The sequence below is a fragment of the Scylla paramamosain genome, chromosome 4 (assembly GCF_035594125.1).
Source record: "Scylla paramamosain isolate STU-SP2022 chromosome 4, ASM3559412v1, whole genome shotgun sequence".
NCBI lineage: Eukaryota > Metazoa > Arthropoda > Malacostraca > Decapoda > Portunidae > Scylla > Scylla paramamosain.
In genome coordinates this window covers 23,984,527-24,000,848 of record NC_087154.1, presented here as the reverse complement: position 1 = coordinate 24,000,848, position 16,322 = coordinate 23,984,527, and the positions used below count along the sequence as shown (strand labels likewise).

At 35.6% G+C, this 16,322-nt stretch overlaps 1 protein-coding gene across 11 annotated transcripts in view; it reads right to left on the bottom strand.

Moving 5' to 3' along the window:
- The window catches only part of LOC135099894 (uncharacterized), a 53,928-nt gene extending 40,312 nt beyond the window's left edge, over positions 1-13,616 (bottom strand). For 6 of the 11 annotated variants that reach the window (XM_064002541.1, XM_064002543.1, XM_064002545.1 and 3 more), the window contains exon 1: positions 3,433-3,456. In XM_064002541.1, coding sequence (XP_063858611.1) covers positions 3,433-3,441 — 9 coding nt within the window. In that variant the 5' untranslated portion in view covers positions 3,442-3,456. Of the gene's footprint in view, positions 1-3,028; positions 3,148-3,176; positions 3,361-3,386; positions 3,411-3,432; positions 3,457-13,395 lie in introns of those variants that run through there. The other 5 variants (XM_064002552.1, XM_064002551.1, XM_064002548.1 and 2 more) reach the window with 5 other exon arrangements.
- Between the last annotated feature and the right edge of the window lie 2,706 nt (positions 13,617-16,322).

The following is a 16,322-nucleotide window of genomic DNA, read 5'->3' as shown; positions in this document are numbered from 1 at the left end:
CTAGGAGACAAAAATTAACAATTTGGGCAAAAATGAGAAGTAGCAACTAACGCACTCTATCCACATGCTGCAGTAACAGAATCTTTGTCAGTGAACAGGAATGTTTACACCATGCCTGAATACTGAAGCTCCACTCTGAATATGCTTCTGGACTCTGATCATGAGTTCACTGCATCTGAGTCATCTGGGGATGAGTATGAACCAACTCAGAATGAAATGACTGAGATTGAAACCCCCATCATCCCTGTGGTGATGAGGGCAGCCACACATGGTGACACCAGTGGCTTGGCAGAACTACTGTCATCATGCTACGTATGGTATAAATTTACACACAGAAATATTATGTATTGAATTATTCCTATATATCTTACACAACTGTATATGTATGTAGTCAAAGAGACAATCATACTGCTTACAAACAACACTAAAGCAAAAGTAATACAGCATCAGAGTGGCACGCAATATGAGGGAGGTTGGCAGCCTGGCAGTACACTCCATAATCGTCCCCCATAGAGACAAAATCAAACCAAGATGAGTGTTATTGTACTTATTCCCTTAGTTTTAGATAATCTCTGATTGATTGCTGCAATAAAAAAATAAATAAATAAAAATAATTGGGTGTTAGGACTGAGGTGAAAAAAAGTTCCAAATAGAGCTGGACTGTACAGATTAAACAACATAAAAATTCAGGACTGAGGTGAAAAAAAAAAGCTCCAAATATAGCAGGGCTGTACAGGTTAAGCTGGGTAAAATCAAGATTTTTTTTTTCTCATCAACTTCTCTCCTCTTCTAATTGACATTTTCAATCCTTCCTTCTTCACTGAAAGGTTGCATCTCTTGCTATCTTCTAATGGTGTTTTCATGATCACTTCTCTTCTGACTTTCCTAACTGTACACTTTTCCCCCTCTTACAGTCTTGCCACACAAGATTACTTTTCTTTCAGTCCTAATCTGTCCACCTCCCTAATAACAAAGAGTTACCCAGTATTCTCACTCTTTCATCCCTTCTACTGGTAAACTCCAGAACTCCCTACCTGCTTCTACATTTCCTTCTACTTATGATTTAAATTATACCATATTTCCTGCTATATAAGATACACTTTTTTTTAGAGATTAAAAAATCACCCTGCATCTTATACACTGATGGTTAGGTTTTGGCAGGCCTAGGTGTTATAGTTAACGGTACAAGACTAACACACAAACACAACAGTTCCCAGATATCTCCTGAATTAAATATGTTTGTGAATTATTTGATAATGATTACAAATCAATATAAAACAAAAATATAAAATTAGCATAAAAGTCTGTTGAATTATTGTCTTGATGCAGATATGAGATAACCATTGTCCAGCTACACATATCAAGAATGATAGACAGAAGTGATTTACTCTCATCCTGATGCATGGTTAAGCCAGTTTTCTCCACTCCTAAGAGATGGAGTCACATTTTAAGAGCTTTTAAGGCACAGTGGAATAATATTTCATTTAAGATGTCAAGAGAGCAGTGAGGGCAGATGGGGAAAGCAAGATGGAGCTGTGGGTGCAGGAGCTGTAACCAGTGTCATATCCAGTGCAACAAACACATTCAGGCCACCATGCTTGCAAGATGGTAGGTGAGATATTGTTATTCTATCTCTACTTATTGCTAAACTAAAACACCAATGACTTGGAAAATAACACCATAATGACTTAGAAAATAACAACATTGCAAAGAGAAGAACAGGCACTTCTTATGATATTTCTAGATAATATATTAAAGGAATAGGTATTAAAGGAATATGATTAAGAATAAGAATAACTTTTCTAGTGATAATGTGTTATATGACAAAACACACAGTGTGGCAGTCCCACTCCACTTTACATGCCAAATGTAAAGACATAACACACATGCAGACACACACGTGTGGTGGCTGCATTGCAGCAGGAACTTGAGAGGGTACTGCACATCCAAAATATTTTAAAATTTATGACTTACAAACATATCAACTTATGAATAGTCAACTGGAGTGCACCTCATTCATAACTGGGGAGTGTCTGTATATAAATGTATACACAGTGGAATCTTGGATTTCAAAGTTAATTCGTTCCTGAATGCCATTCAGAATCTGAAATGTTCGAAAACCAAAACTAATTTCCCCAAAAGGAATCAAAGTAAAATAGATTAATCCATTCTCAGACACTGGTCTACCATGTCTTAGTGGGTAATGATCAACACTCCCACTGCTAAGATGGCCACTCCACAACAACTCCAGCTTAGAAATTTTTTTATCCAGAAAAGATGTACTGAATGAACTTAGTGACACAGAACTCATCAAAAGATATTTAGACCATGCAGGCATTTTCTTTGTCACTGATTAAGTGACGGAAGCCTTACAGAGTGACAGAGAGGAGCATCCCACTCACTGTCAAAATGAAGATGATCATATCACTTAGACATCTTGCTGCTAGGAAAAGCTATTGGAAAAGTGCAGTTGTGTAGTAGTGATAGCATTGTGGGCCATAGAGAGAGCCACAGGAGGCTTAGGATTACTCCTGAGCACTGAACCTTGTTTGTTTACATCAAGGAACTTATTCAATGCTATCACATTGAACCTATTTCAAGGATTGAATTACTGTCTCTCCTCCAAACATATAAAAGTGAAGGAAATATTTATAGAAACTATAAATTAGTAATAAATGGCAGCTTTTGCTACTTGCTTGTAGTATTCAAAATCAAGTAACTTTGTTTCAAAACTGAATTATGGTACGGCAACTGAAGCAATTATGAGTCAAAATTTTTGTTCGAAAACCAAGTTGTTCAGAAAGGGAGACATTTAGTAACCAAGTTTTTGCTGTATTCCCTGAGTTACGAAAAAAATTTGGTTTCAAACAGCCATTCATAAGTCATTATGTTCCTATGTCATTAATTTGTAAATTATTTAGGGTATAGATTGCTCTCTCAAGTTTCACCCTTGCTTTCTTTTAAAGCCACAGTGCTAAACTCAAATCACAAAACTAGGGTTATTAAAACATTGAAAACCCTTACTTACGCTGGCCATATAACCTATGAGTGAGTCTTTAGTCCTCACATCACGCTGCAGTGTGGCACTGCCACATAACAGTGTATGTTTTGTCCTAATATTCAGCACGAAGCAGCAGTGGAGCCACCACACAACAATGTATGTATTTTGTTCTCACATTCAACATGATGCAGAAGTACAGCCACCACAGTTGTGTGTTTTATTCTCACATTTGGTGTAACACAGCAGTGTAGCTGCCACACAAGTGTGTTTTGTCCTCACATTCAACATTACACACAAGTGTGGCAACCACAGGAGTGTGCTTTGTTCCCATATTTGGCATAACACAGCAGTGCAGCTGCAACACAACTGTGTGTTTTGTCCTCACATTCAGCATGACAAGCAGAGCTGCACAGCACAGCAGAGCTGCTCACATTTGACATGGCTCTACAGTGCAGCACCACTATATTTAGAATTGTGTGTGTGTGTGTGTCTTGTCCTAACATTGTGTGACAGCAGTGACAAGTGATCTTGATCTTAATCTTGATCATACAGTGGCAATTCCTAAAAAAAGAAAAAAAAAAATTTGATGCTGCAGGTGACTTAGGATTTCACCTGAGCTAGGTCCCTCATTCGTATCTGATTACTCATGGCTCAGGGAGTATCTGTTAATTGTATCATGTGGAGAGATATAATGTGTAAGTAACTATGTTTTAGGTGCATTATGATGCTTGTGGCTGCATAAGTGTGTGCATGGGGGCATGTGTGTCTTCCTCTACTACAGGGTTCACTGGAAGCACAAGAACAGTTCTGTCAAGTCTTGAGTCCCGAGGCAGTAGTGGTAGAGTGTGGGCAACAGTGGACAATGGCAGACATGCTGTGGCAGGGAGTTGTGTCCAGACATGAAAAGCCTATGAATGTGTTCACTGTTTGTGACTGGATGCCAGCCTGTGAAACTGTGCAGAGGTAGACGTCCTCTTCATTGTGGCTGCCTCCATGATGTTAGAGTGTTGAGGGTTAGACACGACTGAGGAAGGTTGCCCGTGCCGTGTACCTGAGAGCCAGTGTGAAAGACATTTCTGAGTGTTAGGCCAGGCACACATTGAGATGCAGGGCAATGCAGAACAGAGCAGACATAGGCTAGGGCAGGGCAGTACACAAGGCAGCGTAGGTGTAGTGTGCACATTGAAAAGTGGTCTGTTGTCCTGTGCAGCACTGTGATCATGGCTATCGCAAAGGATTACTTAAAAAACCTTAGTTCAGAGTGAGACTCAGATAATGAGTTCAAGAAAGTAATTTTATTATATGACATATATAAAGGAAAGAGAACAGTGTGAAGGAGTGGATACAGTGAAAAGAGGAATACCCATGGAGAATTTGCTTTAACTTCTGAGCTGTCTGATGCAAGATTCAGGAACTATTTCAGATTAAGCCAAGATCAACTTGATGTGCACATTATGATAAAAAAAAAAGGATATAACCTCTGCAATGTCACCCCATATCTTGTCTTTGAAAGCTCCTTTCACGCATTCAGAATGACTAATGTTATACAGTTCCTCAGTGGATGACATCATGAGAACTGACAGGGAGAGTGACAATGCTGCATGTGTGCAGGAAACTGCATCCCAATGAGTGGCTCAGGCAGACACATGTCTGCACCTGCACTGTGCTGCCCTGTGTGCCAACAAGCAGGCTTACATTTAAAACGGTGAGATGCAGTTTTCTCCCTGCTCTGTGCTGCGTCACCTGTGTTGCCTACATCTAACTGTGCTCTCAGCCTTAACCATGCTCTGTAACTGTATTCTGCACTGTGCCCTGTGCTTGGAGAATAAACATTTGGAGAATAAACATGAGTCATTATCATTGAGGGTGCTGTGTGCCAGTGTCTTGTGAATAAAGTCACCCCTGCATTCATCATCAGTTAATATTAATTATTTTTCATTGGTGGTGCTTGATACCATGATATTTAACCTAATTCACTTCCAACAGGATGAGGAATCAAACAATAATGTAGTCCCATTATTTTACAATCCGGTTAACACTATGCCTATTTCAATGATTACAAAAAACAACCATGTACTAACGATGTGTTAACAATACTAAGCATGAATATAAGAAGTCTTATAAGCAATCTTCAATCATTTACTTATCAATGTTTGATTTATAATTCTGTAAAATTTGATATCATGGGCTTTTCTGAAACATGATTAGATAATTACATTGAATCATTATTTAGCATACCATGTTATAATTTATATACTACTAATAGGGATAGGAATGGAGGAGGTGTATGTATCTGTCTCAAACATTTATAATTCTTGTTTATCAGACTGTAGTACTATGGAATCTTATTTTGAGTGTCTATGTAGAACTCAGTACTGAAAAAAAAATTTACTTTCTAGCTTCTGTATACAGGACACCTAAAATTAATTTACCTGATTTTCTTCATGCTTTAGATCAATTACTGAACTTTATTGAGAGAGAGAATTATACTAACCATTATTGCTTTGGGGTCTGGAATTTGGACTTGCTTAAAATTAATGAGACAAGCATGCTTGACTTTATAAATCTTAAGGATTTTTCCCTCTAACTACTAAGCCATCTCAGGTTACTGATACTGATGCTACACTCACTGATCATATTTGGACAACTCAACCAGAAAATAAAATTATGAACTGTATTATATGCACTGATATAATTGGTCATTTTCCAGTTTTCTCCCAGTTTCTTATGAACTGTAATTATCAGAAGAATACATATGTACAAAAAAGGTGTTTTCCATGTAATATTGATAAATTTTTAAACAAAGTAGGAAATGCTAACTGGGAACAGATTCTAAATATTTATGATCCAAACAAAGCTTTAGAAATATTTTAAAAACTTTATAATAACTTACAACAATGTTTTCCATAAAAAAAAAGGTAAAAGTTAACAATAAGTATAGAAGAAGTCCACATATTACTATCAGGCTGAGGGCCAATATTAAAGAAAAAATAGACTAGAAAAATTGGCTGCAAAATGGCCCTTAACTTATAAATCTAGATATAAAACCTACAAGAATAAATTAGTATCAGTCCTACAAAGAGCTAAAAATAAATATTATCAAGATGGACTGAAATCAAGCCAAGGTGATGCTAAAGCCACTTGGAAAATTATTAACCACTTAATGGGTAGGATTAATAGCAACAAAACTACAAATGAAATAAGATTAAAGAATCAGTCTACTTCGGTAGCAAGTATTTTCAATGATCATTTTTTGAAGTAAGGCAGTTAATCTACATCCTCATGGAAACATACAACACATCTCACAAAAAGAATACTTAAATATTGCTTCAGATTATTCTTTTTATTTTTATCTTGTTACCACAATGAAATTCAGTGTTATTCAGTCTTTGAAAAACACTGCTGCAGAATATGATGATGTTTTCCCAAAAATGCTGAAAATTACAGCACAGTATATTAGTGTTCCACTTACCCACATAATCAACATATGTTTTAGACATGGTTATTTTCCTGAAAACTTAAAATTGCAAAGCTATTACCAATCTTAAAATTGCTAAGCTATTACCAACCTTTAAATTTGGTGATAAGGGAGATGAAAATAATTATAGACCAATTTCCGTTTTACCTTCACTCAGCAAAATATTTGAAAAAGCAAGAGCAAAGGGACTGACTGGATTTCTTGAGTTTTTCAACCTACTATTAAATAACCAATTTGGATTCGTATAAGTAAATTTACAGAAACAGCAATGTTCACTAATGAAATATATAAAAATATAAAGAGAAATAACCACATAGTAGAGGTATTTCTTGATTTGTCTAAACCCTTCGATTCTATTGACCATAATATATTATTAGATAAGCTTGAAAATATTGGAGTAAGAGGATTACTACTCTTAACTGTTTGCTAGCGACCTGTCAGGTAGGAAACAAGCTGTATTCTGCAATGATAATATGTTAAATTTAAAAACTATTGTTAAGGGTGTGCCACAAGGGTCAATATTAGGTTCTATATTATTTCTGGTATACATTAATGATATATGTAATGCTAGTGATAAGTTTAATTATGTTTTATTTGCTGATGATACAAACCTTCTAACAAACTAATTTATATAACTTACATGTAAAATTAAACCATGAACTGCATAATATATTCAAATAGGTCACAGCAAATAAATTAGCAGTAAACATTAAATACTAATTTCATATTGTTTCATAGACACTCTGTTGTCAGTAATCTAGGATCAATTTTCTATGGAGGTTGTGAGCTAAATTGTGTGATCTCTAAAAAATTTTTAGGTGTTACCACAGACAAAAATTTAGACTGGAAAAGACATATACAATCAGTATGTTCAAAATTACCAAAAACATGTGGAATTTTATACAGAATTAGGTACAACCTTACTACTGAATCCCTGCATAGCTTGTATTATTATTTATGTTATCCATACCTTATCTACTGTTTGTTGATCTGGGGATGTACTTGGCCAACTGTTGTAAAAGTCTATGTAGTACAAAAGAAAATACTAAAAACCATTACATTCAAAAGTAAATATGATTCTAAACAGCAACTGTTTAAAGAATTAAATATACTCAAATTCAACCTTTCAATGAAATATTTTATAGCATTGATCATATATAAAAATGTTAATGATAACAATCCCAATAATATAATATTTATTGTTCTACCACAATCCAGATATCTGAGGAAATCAACATAATTAGATCTGTCCATAAGCAAGAACAACTCGTTATAAGTTTTCAGTACACTGTGTTGGCCCTAAAGTTTACAATGCATTACCTGATGACATGAAAAACTGTTGCAATTTAAATACTTTTAAAAGTAGACTGCAAAATTTTTTTCTTTCTTCTTTTTTAATCTATCCACAACAGAAAGATTCTTAAACATCTATCACTTCACAACCTTCTATCTGATCACCAGTTTGGGTTCTGCCAAGGCAGCTCTACTGATCTTCTGGATTTCCTTACTAAATCTTGGTCATCCTCTTTTAGAGATTTGGGCAAAACTTTTACTGTTGCCTTAGACATATCAAAACCTTTTGATGGTCCGGCACAAAGCTTTGATTTCCAAAATACCCCCCTACAGCTTCTATCCTTCTCTCTGTAACTTCATTTCTCAAGTCTCCTTTCTGACTGTTCTATTGTTGCTGTGGCAGATGGTCACTGTTCTTCTCCTAAATATATTAACAGTGGTGTTCTTCAGGGTTCTGTCCTGTCACCCACTCTCTTTCTATTATTCATCAATGATCTTTTAAACCAAACTTCTTGTCCTGTCCATTCCTACACTGATGATACCACCCTGCACTTTTCCATGTCTTTTCATGGACATCCAGCCCTTCAGAAAATAAAAAGTTCATGCAGGAAAGCCACAGAATACCTGACTTCTAATCTCTCTAAAATTTCTGACTGGGGCAGAGCAAACTTGGTACTGTTCAATGCCTCAAAAACTCAATTCCTCCATCTATCAACTCAACACAACCTCCCCGACAACTATCCCCCTCTTCTTCAGTGACACTCAACTGTCCCCCTCTTCTACAATGAACATCCTCTGTTTGTCCTTTTCTCATAATCTAAACTGGAAACTTCACATCTCATCTCTAGCAAAAACAGCTTCTATGAAGTTATGAGTTCTGAGACATCTCTGCCAGTCTTTCTCATCCCCCAGCTGCTAACTCTGTACAAAGGACTTATCCGTCCATGTATGGAGTATGCTTCACATGCCTGGGGAGGTTCCACTCATACTGCTCTTTTAGACAGGGTGGAATCAAAAGGTTTTCGCCTCATCAACTCCCCTCCTGTAACTGACTGTCTTCAGCCTCTTTCTCATCACTGCAATGTTGCATCTCTAACTATCTTCTACAGCTATTTTCATGCTAACTGCTCTTCTGATCTTGCTAACTGCATGCCTCCCCTGCTCCTGCAACCTCGCTGCACAAGACTTTCTTTCTCTCACCCCTATTCTGTCCACCTCTCTAATGCAAAAGTTAACCAGTATTCTCAATCATTCATCTCTTTCTCTGGTAAACTCTGGAACTCCCTGTCTGCTTCTGTATTTCCACATTCCTGTGACTTGAATTCCTTCAAGAGGGAAGTTTCAAGACACTTATCCTTCAATCTTTGACTACCGTTTCGGACCCTATTCAGGAGGCATCTCAGTGGGCCTTTTTTCTTTTATTGGATTTTTGTTGCCCTTGGCCAATGTCCCTCCTACATAAAAAAAAAAAGATAAATAAATAAATAAATAAATAATATTCTAATTCAAAACTCTAGAGATTAATACTGAATCTTTATTATTCCTTTTGTACATTTATAATTGCTTTCTCATACAAATACCACTTATATGGATGTTGATACTTAAAGTGGATGTTGATACTTAAAGAAATGATGAGATAATATTATTAATTATTTTATAGGATAAGGTATTTTTGCCCTGCCCTCTGTATAAATTGTATTTATATGTATATTATTTCTCTGTCTGCAAGGGAGATTAGGCTAACCAGGCTAATACCTTAATATTTATATTATGTTACTTCTTCTATGTAAATATGTTATTCTGGGCAATAAACAATCAATCACTCAATCAATCAATCAACCATGCTGAACCTTTGTAGTAGGTACAACAAATTGCTATTTCTAGTACCTTGAGAACACAGATGGTAAAGGCAGGGTTTGCAACAATATATCATATAGTATAATATATAATATAATATAATATAATATAATATAATATAATATAATATAAATAAATAAATAAATAAATAAATAAATAAATGAATATATATATATATATATATATATATATATATATATATATATATATATATATATATATATATATATATATATATATATATATATATATATTGTATATGTTCATTGGAAATTCAGCCATGGAGGAAAATCAATACAATAGCCCATTTGTAATCCTGTTCCCAAAAATAGAAATGAGAAGATCCAAGAAGGCCAGCTTATTGGCCAATTTATTTTCTAAGGGGTCTTCATACTCTTTTGAAATTGTTCAAGCTGTGAGCAGGAACCAGGAAATAAGTTAGTGTTCACCAGAAAGAGAAATAAAAAGTGAAGATGCAGCATTATCCTAGTATTAAGGTGGTCTGAATAGAGGTGCAAGTAATTAAAGTATAGTCAGTTTCAAAAGATAAGGCAAAAGTGGACAATGCAATGTCTCATGAATGGAAGAAAGAAATGTATAAAAATACCCTGTGACTGCATTCTCTCATTCCTTTGTGATTTTACTCCTTGTTCTTGTTTGGGTTTCCTTTTCACTGTATGCATTCACACTGTTTGTTAGTTTGTAGTATGCCCTGTGGTAAGGGGTGAGCTCACAGCAGTATTTGTCTTCCACTGTTGACTGTCACAATGAGCATAGCTTCATTGCCCCACAAAACACCATATCACCTCTCCTGGTCCCAGACTTCATATTTATTGCAAAAATCCACACTTTATTTCTTTTTCTGTTCTGATGTGAGGTGTAGTTTATTATGAGCATGAAATTTGAGTAATCCCACGGTGTAGTAAAGGTTACATTGCGCTGTCCTTTTTCTAGTAAACTGTTGTTCATTCCCTTCACCACCTCCTCTTGATAACATTCAAGGAGTTATGATAGTGTCTACCAGTTTCAGGTTCAGCTACAGCTAGTTTTCTGTCTCCAGCATCACAGTATTTTTGGTAAGGTGCTGCACATTACAAAGGCAAACTCCCGTTTAATTTTAAATTTATTTAAAATTATTACCTTTTATGAACAGTGCAATGACACCAGAAATGTACTAGCTTGAAATCTGCATCTATGACATCCTGAGGTTGGGCCTAGACACCACAAATGCAAAATGTTCACCAATTAGCAGAAAAACACACACACACACACACACACACACACACACACACACACACACACACACACACACACACACACACACTTATGAAGAGCAGTGAGGTTTAAATTGCCTGTGAATGACTGGGAACTGTGAGACAGCTGATGATGTTTGACAGTTATGCCAGCTGGACACCCTGCCAGATACATGATAACCAGTGTTGCTCATTTGGCATGCTGCACATAATTCTCAAACCAAAGCCTGCCATCGGTTCTCTTGTGCCTTATATTTTGATGCTGGCTGTAAGCCATCTACATGCATGAATTGACAAGCATTCCCTAACATATTAGCCTTAACTTACGGCACAATATTGATGTTTCACTACTAGTTTGTTTTGAAATGCCCCCGACCACCTTCAGGCAAATAGAATGACATTTGGCAGTTTGCATGAGTTTGGGGAATTCAGGTTAGTATTTGGTAATGCATATTTGCTTCCTCCATCTTAAAACCATGCTTTTCCAATAAGTTTCAAAGTTTATTGTACATTAGGGGAGAGAGAGAGAGAGAGAGAGAGAGAGAGAGAGAGAGAGAGAGAGAGAGAGAGAGAGAGAGAGAGAGAGAGAGAGAGAGAGAGAGAGAGAGAGAGAGAGAGAGAGAGAGAGAGAGAGAAAGGAAGCATAGCATGAAACTGCAAATTCCCTATTAATTTATGTCAATCAGCATTAACGTTTCCTCCAAGTACTTTGGTAGATTTAATCAGTAATCAGGTTCACAATCATGTGTTGGAAACTCTTGGAGATGTCTCATTTTGTTCTCTTAGAAAGTGCTTCCCCAACTAAATAATTTTAACTGTTGTGAAAATTTCATTATCATACATGAGTTTAGACCATATAAAAAGGAAGACCTTTGCTAAACTTAACCTAACCAACTGTTATAGCTGGGAAGGCTGCTGCAGGTCCTTGCCAAAATTGATTTCTTTACAGATTCCTAAGATTGTGTGAGGAGGAGGTGGAGTTTCATGTGGCAGGATGCAGAAACACAAAGTCAAACATGATTGCCTGTGAGGTACATGCCTATGGTCTAGTCAGCTTAAGTTTGCCCATCTGGCCTGTCATATCTGTGTTCAAACCCCAAACCTTCCACCTCCCTTTATTTGTCACATCTATCTCCCTTTATTTATAATTGATCAGTTTTAATTAAGTTATGTACAGTTAGGTTAGTGTTTTCACTGGGGATTCCAGGGGAGAGTAGCCCACAGTTAGGCTACGCCAGGTTATGTTCGGTTAGGTTAGTGTACTCTTGAAGAAGTCCAGGTGGGGCAAAGCCTCCCAGCAAAGATATATTAAAAAGCAATATATATATATATATATATATATATATATATATATATATATATATATATATATATATATATATATATATATATATATTAAAAAGAATAAAGAAAAAATAACAAATAAATAAAAAAAAAGGCCACTTTTCTGCTTGGATTTTTTACACTTCACTTGTTTGCCCTCTCATACTTATGGGCAGAAAGCTTGAAAATCTGGAGATGCAAATTTTTTGAGAAATGAAAATCAAGTAAAATATGGGCTTCCTAGAATATACAGAAAACTCCTATAGGGAAAACTTCAGAAAATTGCAGAAATTTCAGCGGATTTTCAAGATTCCATATTTCACTTATCTTTTGGGTTAATCTTACCGATGGCAGCTCCTTATGGATCAACTAAATTATGCACATATAGTGATGAACACTCACTGTACAACATGTGGGTTTTTTGTTTCAGGGTCAAGCATGGTTACGTTAGTGACACAACTCTTGTTGCGCCACATAAATTTTAAGTCCATGCTAATGAGGTTCGCTTGTAGTTATAAAGTGTAATGTATGTGTTAATATGTTAATTTCTAGTATGGAGTGGAGCTTGCTCTCTTGTCTCTCTTTCGTTCAGCTAATGAGAGCTGTCCTATTAATGACATTGAATGCCATTTACTTTTTGCCAAAATGTCAATTATTTTTGGCCAATAACTGAAGCTAACTTCAAGGGTACCCATTATCACAATGGTAGCCAAGTGCAGTGGACGTAAAATTTAAGTACTGGAATTTTATTGTGCAATTGCAAGAGCAAGATGACTTGAGTGTACATTTCTTAAGATCACATGGTGTGTTACTGAAATCAAACAAGTGCTGAACAGTTAGTGGTGCCAGTACCCTGTGAGGATGAGGAAGAGGATATCAACCAACCAAAGCCTGGACCTTACACTTCCTATTTAGGTATATGGTTAGGATAGCTTAGGTTTGTATCCTTGAGGGGGAATCAAGTGGGAGGGGGAGCAAAGCCTTCCCTTCTGGTATAGGTTAGGTAATGTTAGGTTAGGTTAGGTTCAGTTGTTATGATGTAAGATTTACAGATTTTTTGCTTCCAAAAACCTTCCCTACCAGCAGGTACCCATGCTTACTATGCATAAGGAAAGAGAAACAGTGTGAATACCTATTGTATGAAACTAAAATTTTGCCAAAAGTTCTTATCTTCTAACATCTTTCTTTACCTAGTTGGATTCCGCCAATCAAGATTGTCTAGTAGCTCCCTGCGTGTCCTGCCACCTCTCACTCGTCTCCTTGTATTACTGCGTCATGTTACGTGCAAGGGAAACAGTATCCTTCGCTGATTGCGCTCCAGTAAACTCAACGGCATGAAATTACTGAAAGTATAAATGATTTTCACTATAAATAAATTGCCATACCTATAAATAGTTATGGAAAGATCAAATACTAAGTTGAAGATAAAATTCGAATCCAATGCTTCCCTGAAGCGTTTCGTTTACTAAAGATTCAATCCACCGATGTTTCCAGCAACATGTAAACAGCTGATTGGTTGATAATGCCTCAACACATAAGAAATATTAGTGGGCTTCTCTTCTGGGGAACAGCCGAGATTTTCACAAGAGAAAAATTTGGTTTGGCCATATACAAATATTGCTAAAGGCGAAAAGACATGTGAATAAGAACTCGCTCCTCTATATTTCGATTACTACTAATAATAGACTATGGTTTATTTTGTGTGTGTGTGTGTGTTATATATATGTATATATATATATATATATATATATATATATATATATATATATATATATATATATATATATATATATATATATATATATATATATATATATATATATATATATATATATATATATATATATATATATATATATATATATATATATATATATATATATATATATATATATATATCATTTATTATTTATTTTATTTTTTTATGTAGGAGAGACACTGGCCAAGGGCAACAAAAGTTCAATAAAAAAAAAAAATGCCCACTGAAATGCCAGCCCCATAAAAGGGTCCAAAGTGGGCCCATATTAGGGCCCATGTCAACACCCAAGGTCATAAATATAATTATTTGACGAAAATATTAGGAAAATTAATATTAGTGTTAGGTTATGTTGTTCTCAGGCATCTCTTTGCTGGTATTTTCACACTATTTGCACGTTTTGGGTACGTTCCATCTCTTAGGTATCCTTATTTATTATCCCAATCTGTCTTGACAGACTGCAAGTATTATGATATAATGAAATATGTTCTGCTATTAGCGATTATAGAGCAAGGGTAAATTATTATATAGGAAGCACATCTAGCAGGTATCCAGGTCACAGGTCATTCACAGAGGCAAGAGCAGGGTCCCTTTCCCTGCTCTTCAGATTCCACCACATTAAAGCAACGTTCTATCTCATGTATTGTTTCTTCAGACCTGTCTTACTTCATCACCTGTGTAAACACGAGCCACTCTGCAGAACATTTTAGTGTGAAATGATTGTATCAGTCATGACCTCACATTGCATTATGGCATAGTACCACAACACAATGATGTGTTGGAAGTCGTACCCCAAGACAGGAAGCCATTTAAACATCTCTACTTGCCCTGCATGCTGCATGCTGCTGGAAGGTTTGACTGTTCTACACTCATTGCAAGCAAATGTTGCTATTCACTTGATTTGAAACAATTCACTTTACACAGTTTCAATAATGATTTTCACCCGCAAGTGACTTGTACAGTAGGGTACGCGAGAATAAACATGATTCATTCCAATGTAGCGTTCATTATGGCAAATGTGCGTTATGATAACTGAATAACATATGCGAAAAAATTAATTGGTTCCAGGAAATCAGAAAATAATATAAAATATCCACAATTTTCGAAAAAAATACATCAAAATGAGCACATTTGCAGTACTACATTTGAGATAACACAAGAAATATAATTATACAGTACCCTGCTGAGTTTTGTGCTGCTTTGACAAGTATAAGTCACATTTATCTACTGTCGGCGTCATGCGTATATATATATATATATATATATATATATATATATATATATATATATATATATATATATATATATATATATATATATATATATATATATATATATATATATATATATATATATATATATATATATATATATATATATATATATACATATATATATATACATATATATATATACAGTAAATCCCCCCCATAAGTCGGAACCATCTCTCTCTCTCTCTCTCTCTCTCTCTCTCTCTCTCTCTCTCTCTCTCTTTCTGAAGGTAAGAACAATCCTAAGGATTGCTAAATAGAATAAGACTGATTGAGAATGAAAATGGAATTACATATATGACAGCAAGAAAGGATGAAGTGAAAATGAGAAAATTAATAAGGGATAGAGAGAGAGCACGGTACCTCTCTTTAGTCCCTTATCTCTGACAGATAAGGGGAGGGAGGTTTGAGACAAAACAAAAGAAGGGAGAGAAAAGGAAAAAAAGGGAGGAAGGGACAAGCAGCGAATAGGTGAGCAGGATCTCGCACTGCTGGCGAGTTTTGGTTTGTTATTCCGTTTAAATTTTTATTCAAATTTCAGTGCTCACACAAATGACAAGTTTGCCAATTTTGGTTTGTTATTCCAATTAAATATTTATTAAAATTCTGGTGCTCGCATGAGTGGCGAGTTCGTTATGTCAGTTTTGGTTCAAATGGGTGAGCAGCATCTCACACTGCTGGTGAGTTTTGGTTTGTTATTCTGATTAAATTTCCATTCAAATTTCAATGCTCACACAAATGACAAGTTTGTCAAATTTGGTTTATTATTCCAATTAAATATTTATTAAAATTCCGGTGTTCGCACGAGTGGTGAGTTCGTTATGTCAGTTTTGGTTTGTTATTCTGATCAAATATTTACTAAAATTCCAGTGCGTTATTGCACTTGTTTGTTGTAACAACTGTGTATTATCGTGTACCCTATGTACTGTAAGTAGATAATTCTGTATGCTCGAGATTTTAATGCAAACAATGCATGCATATTATCTTGTTTTCACCTGACATCTTTGCATTGCTGCCCATGAGTGGATGTGTCTTTTGCTCCACCCTGCTGCCTGCCTATTTCTATGAGGTCCCCTGGGAGTCTCGGAAG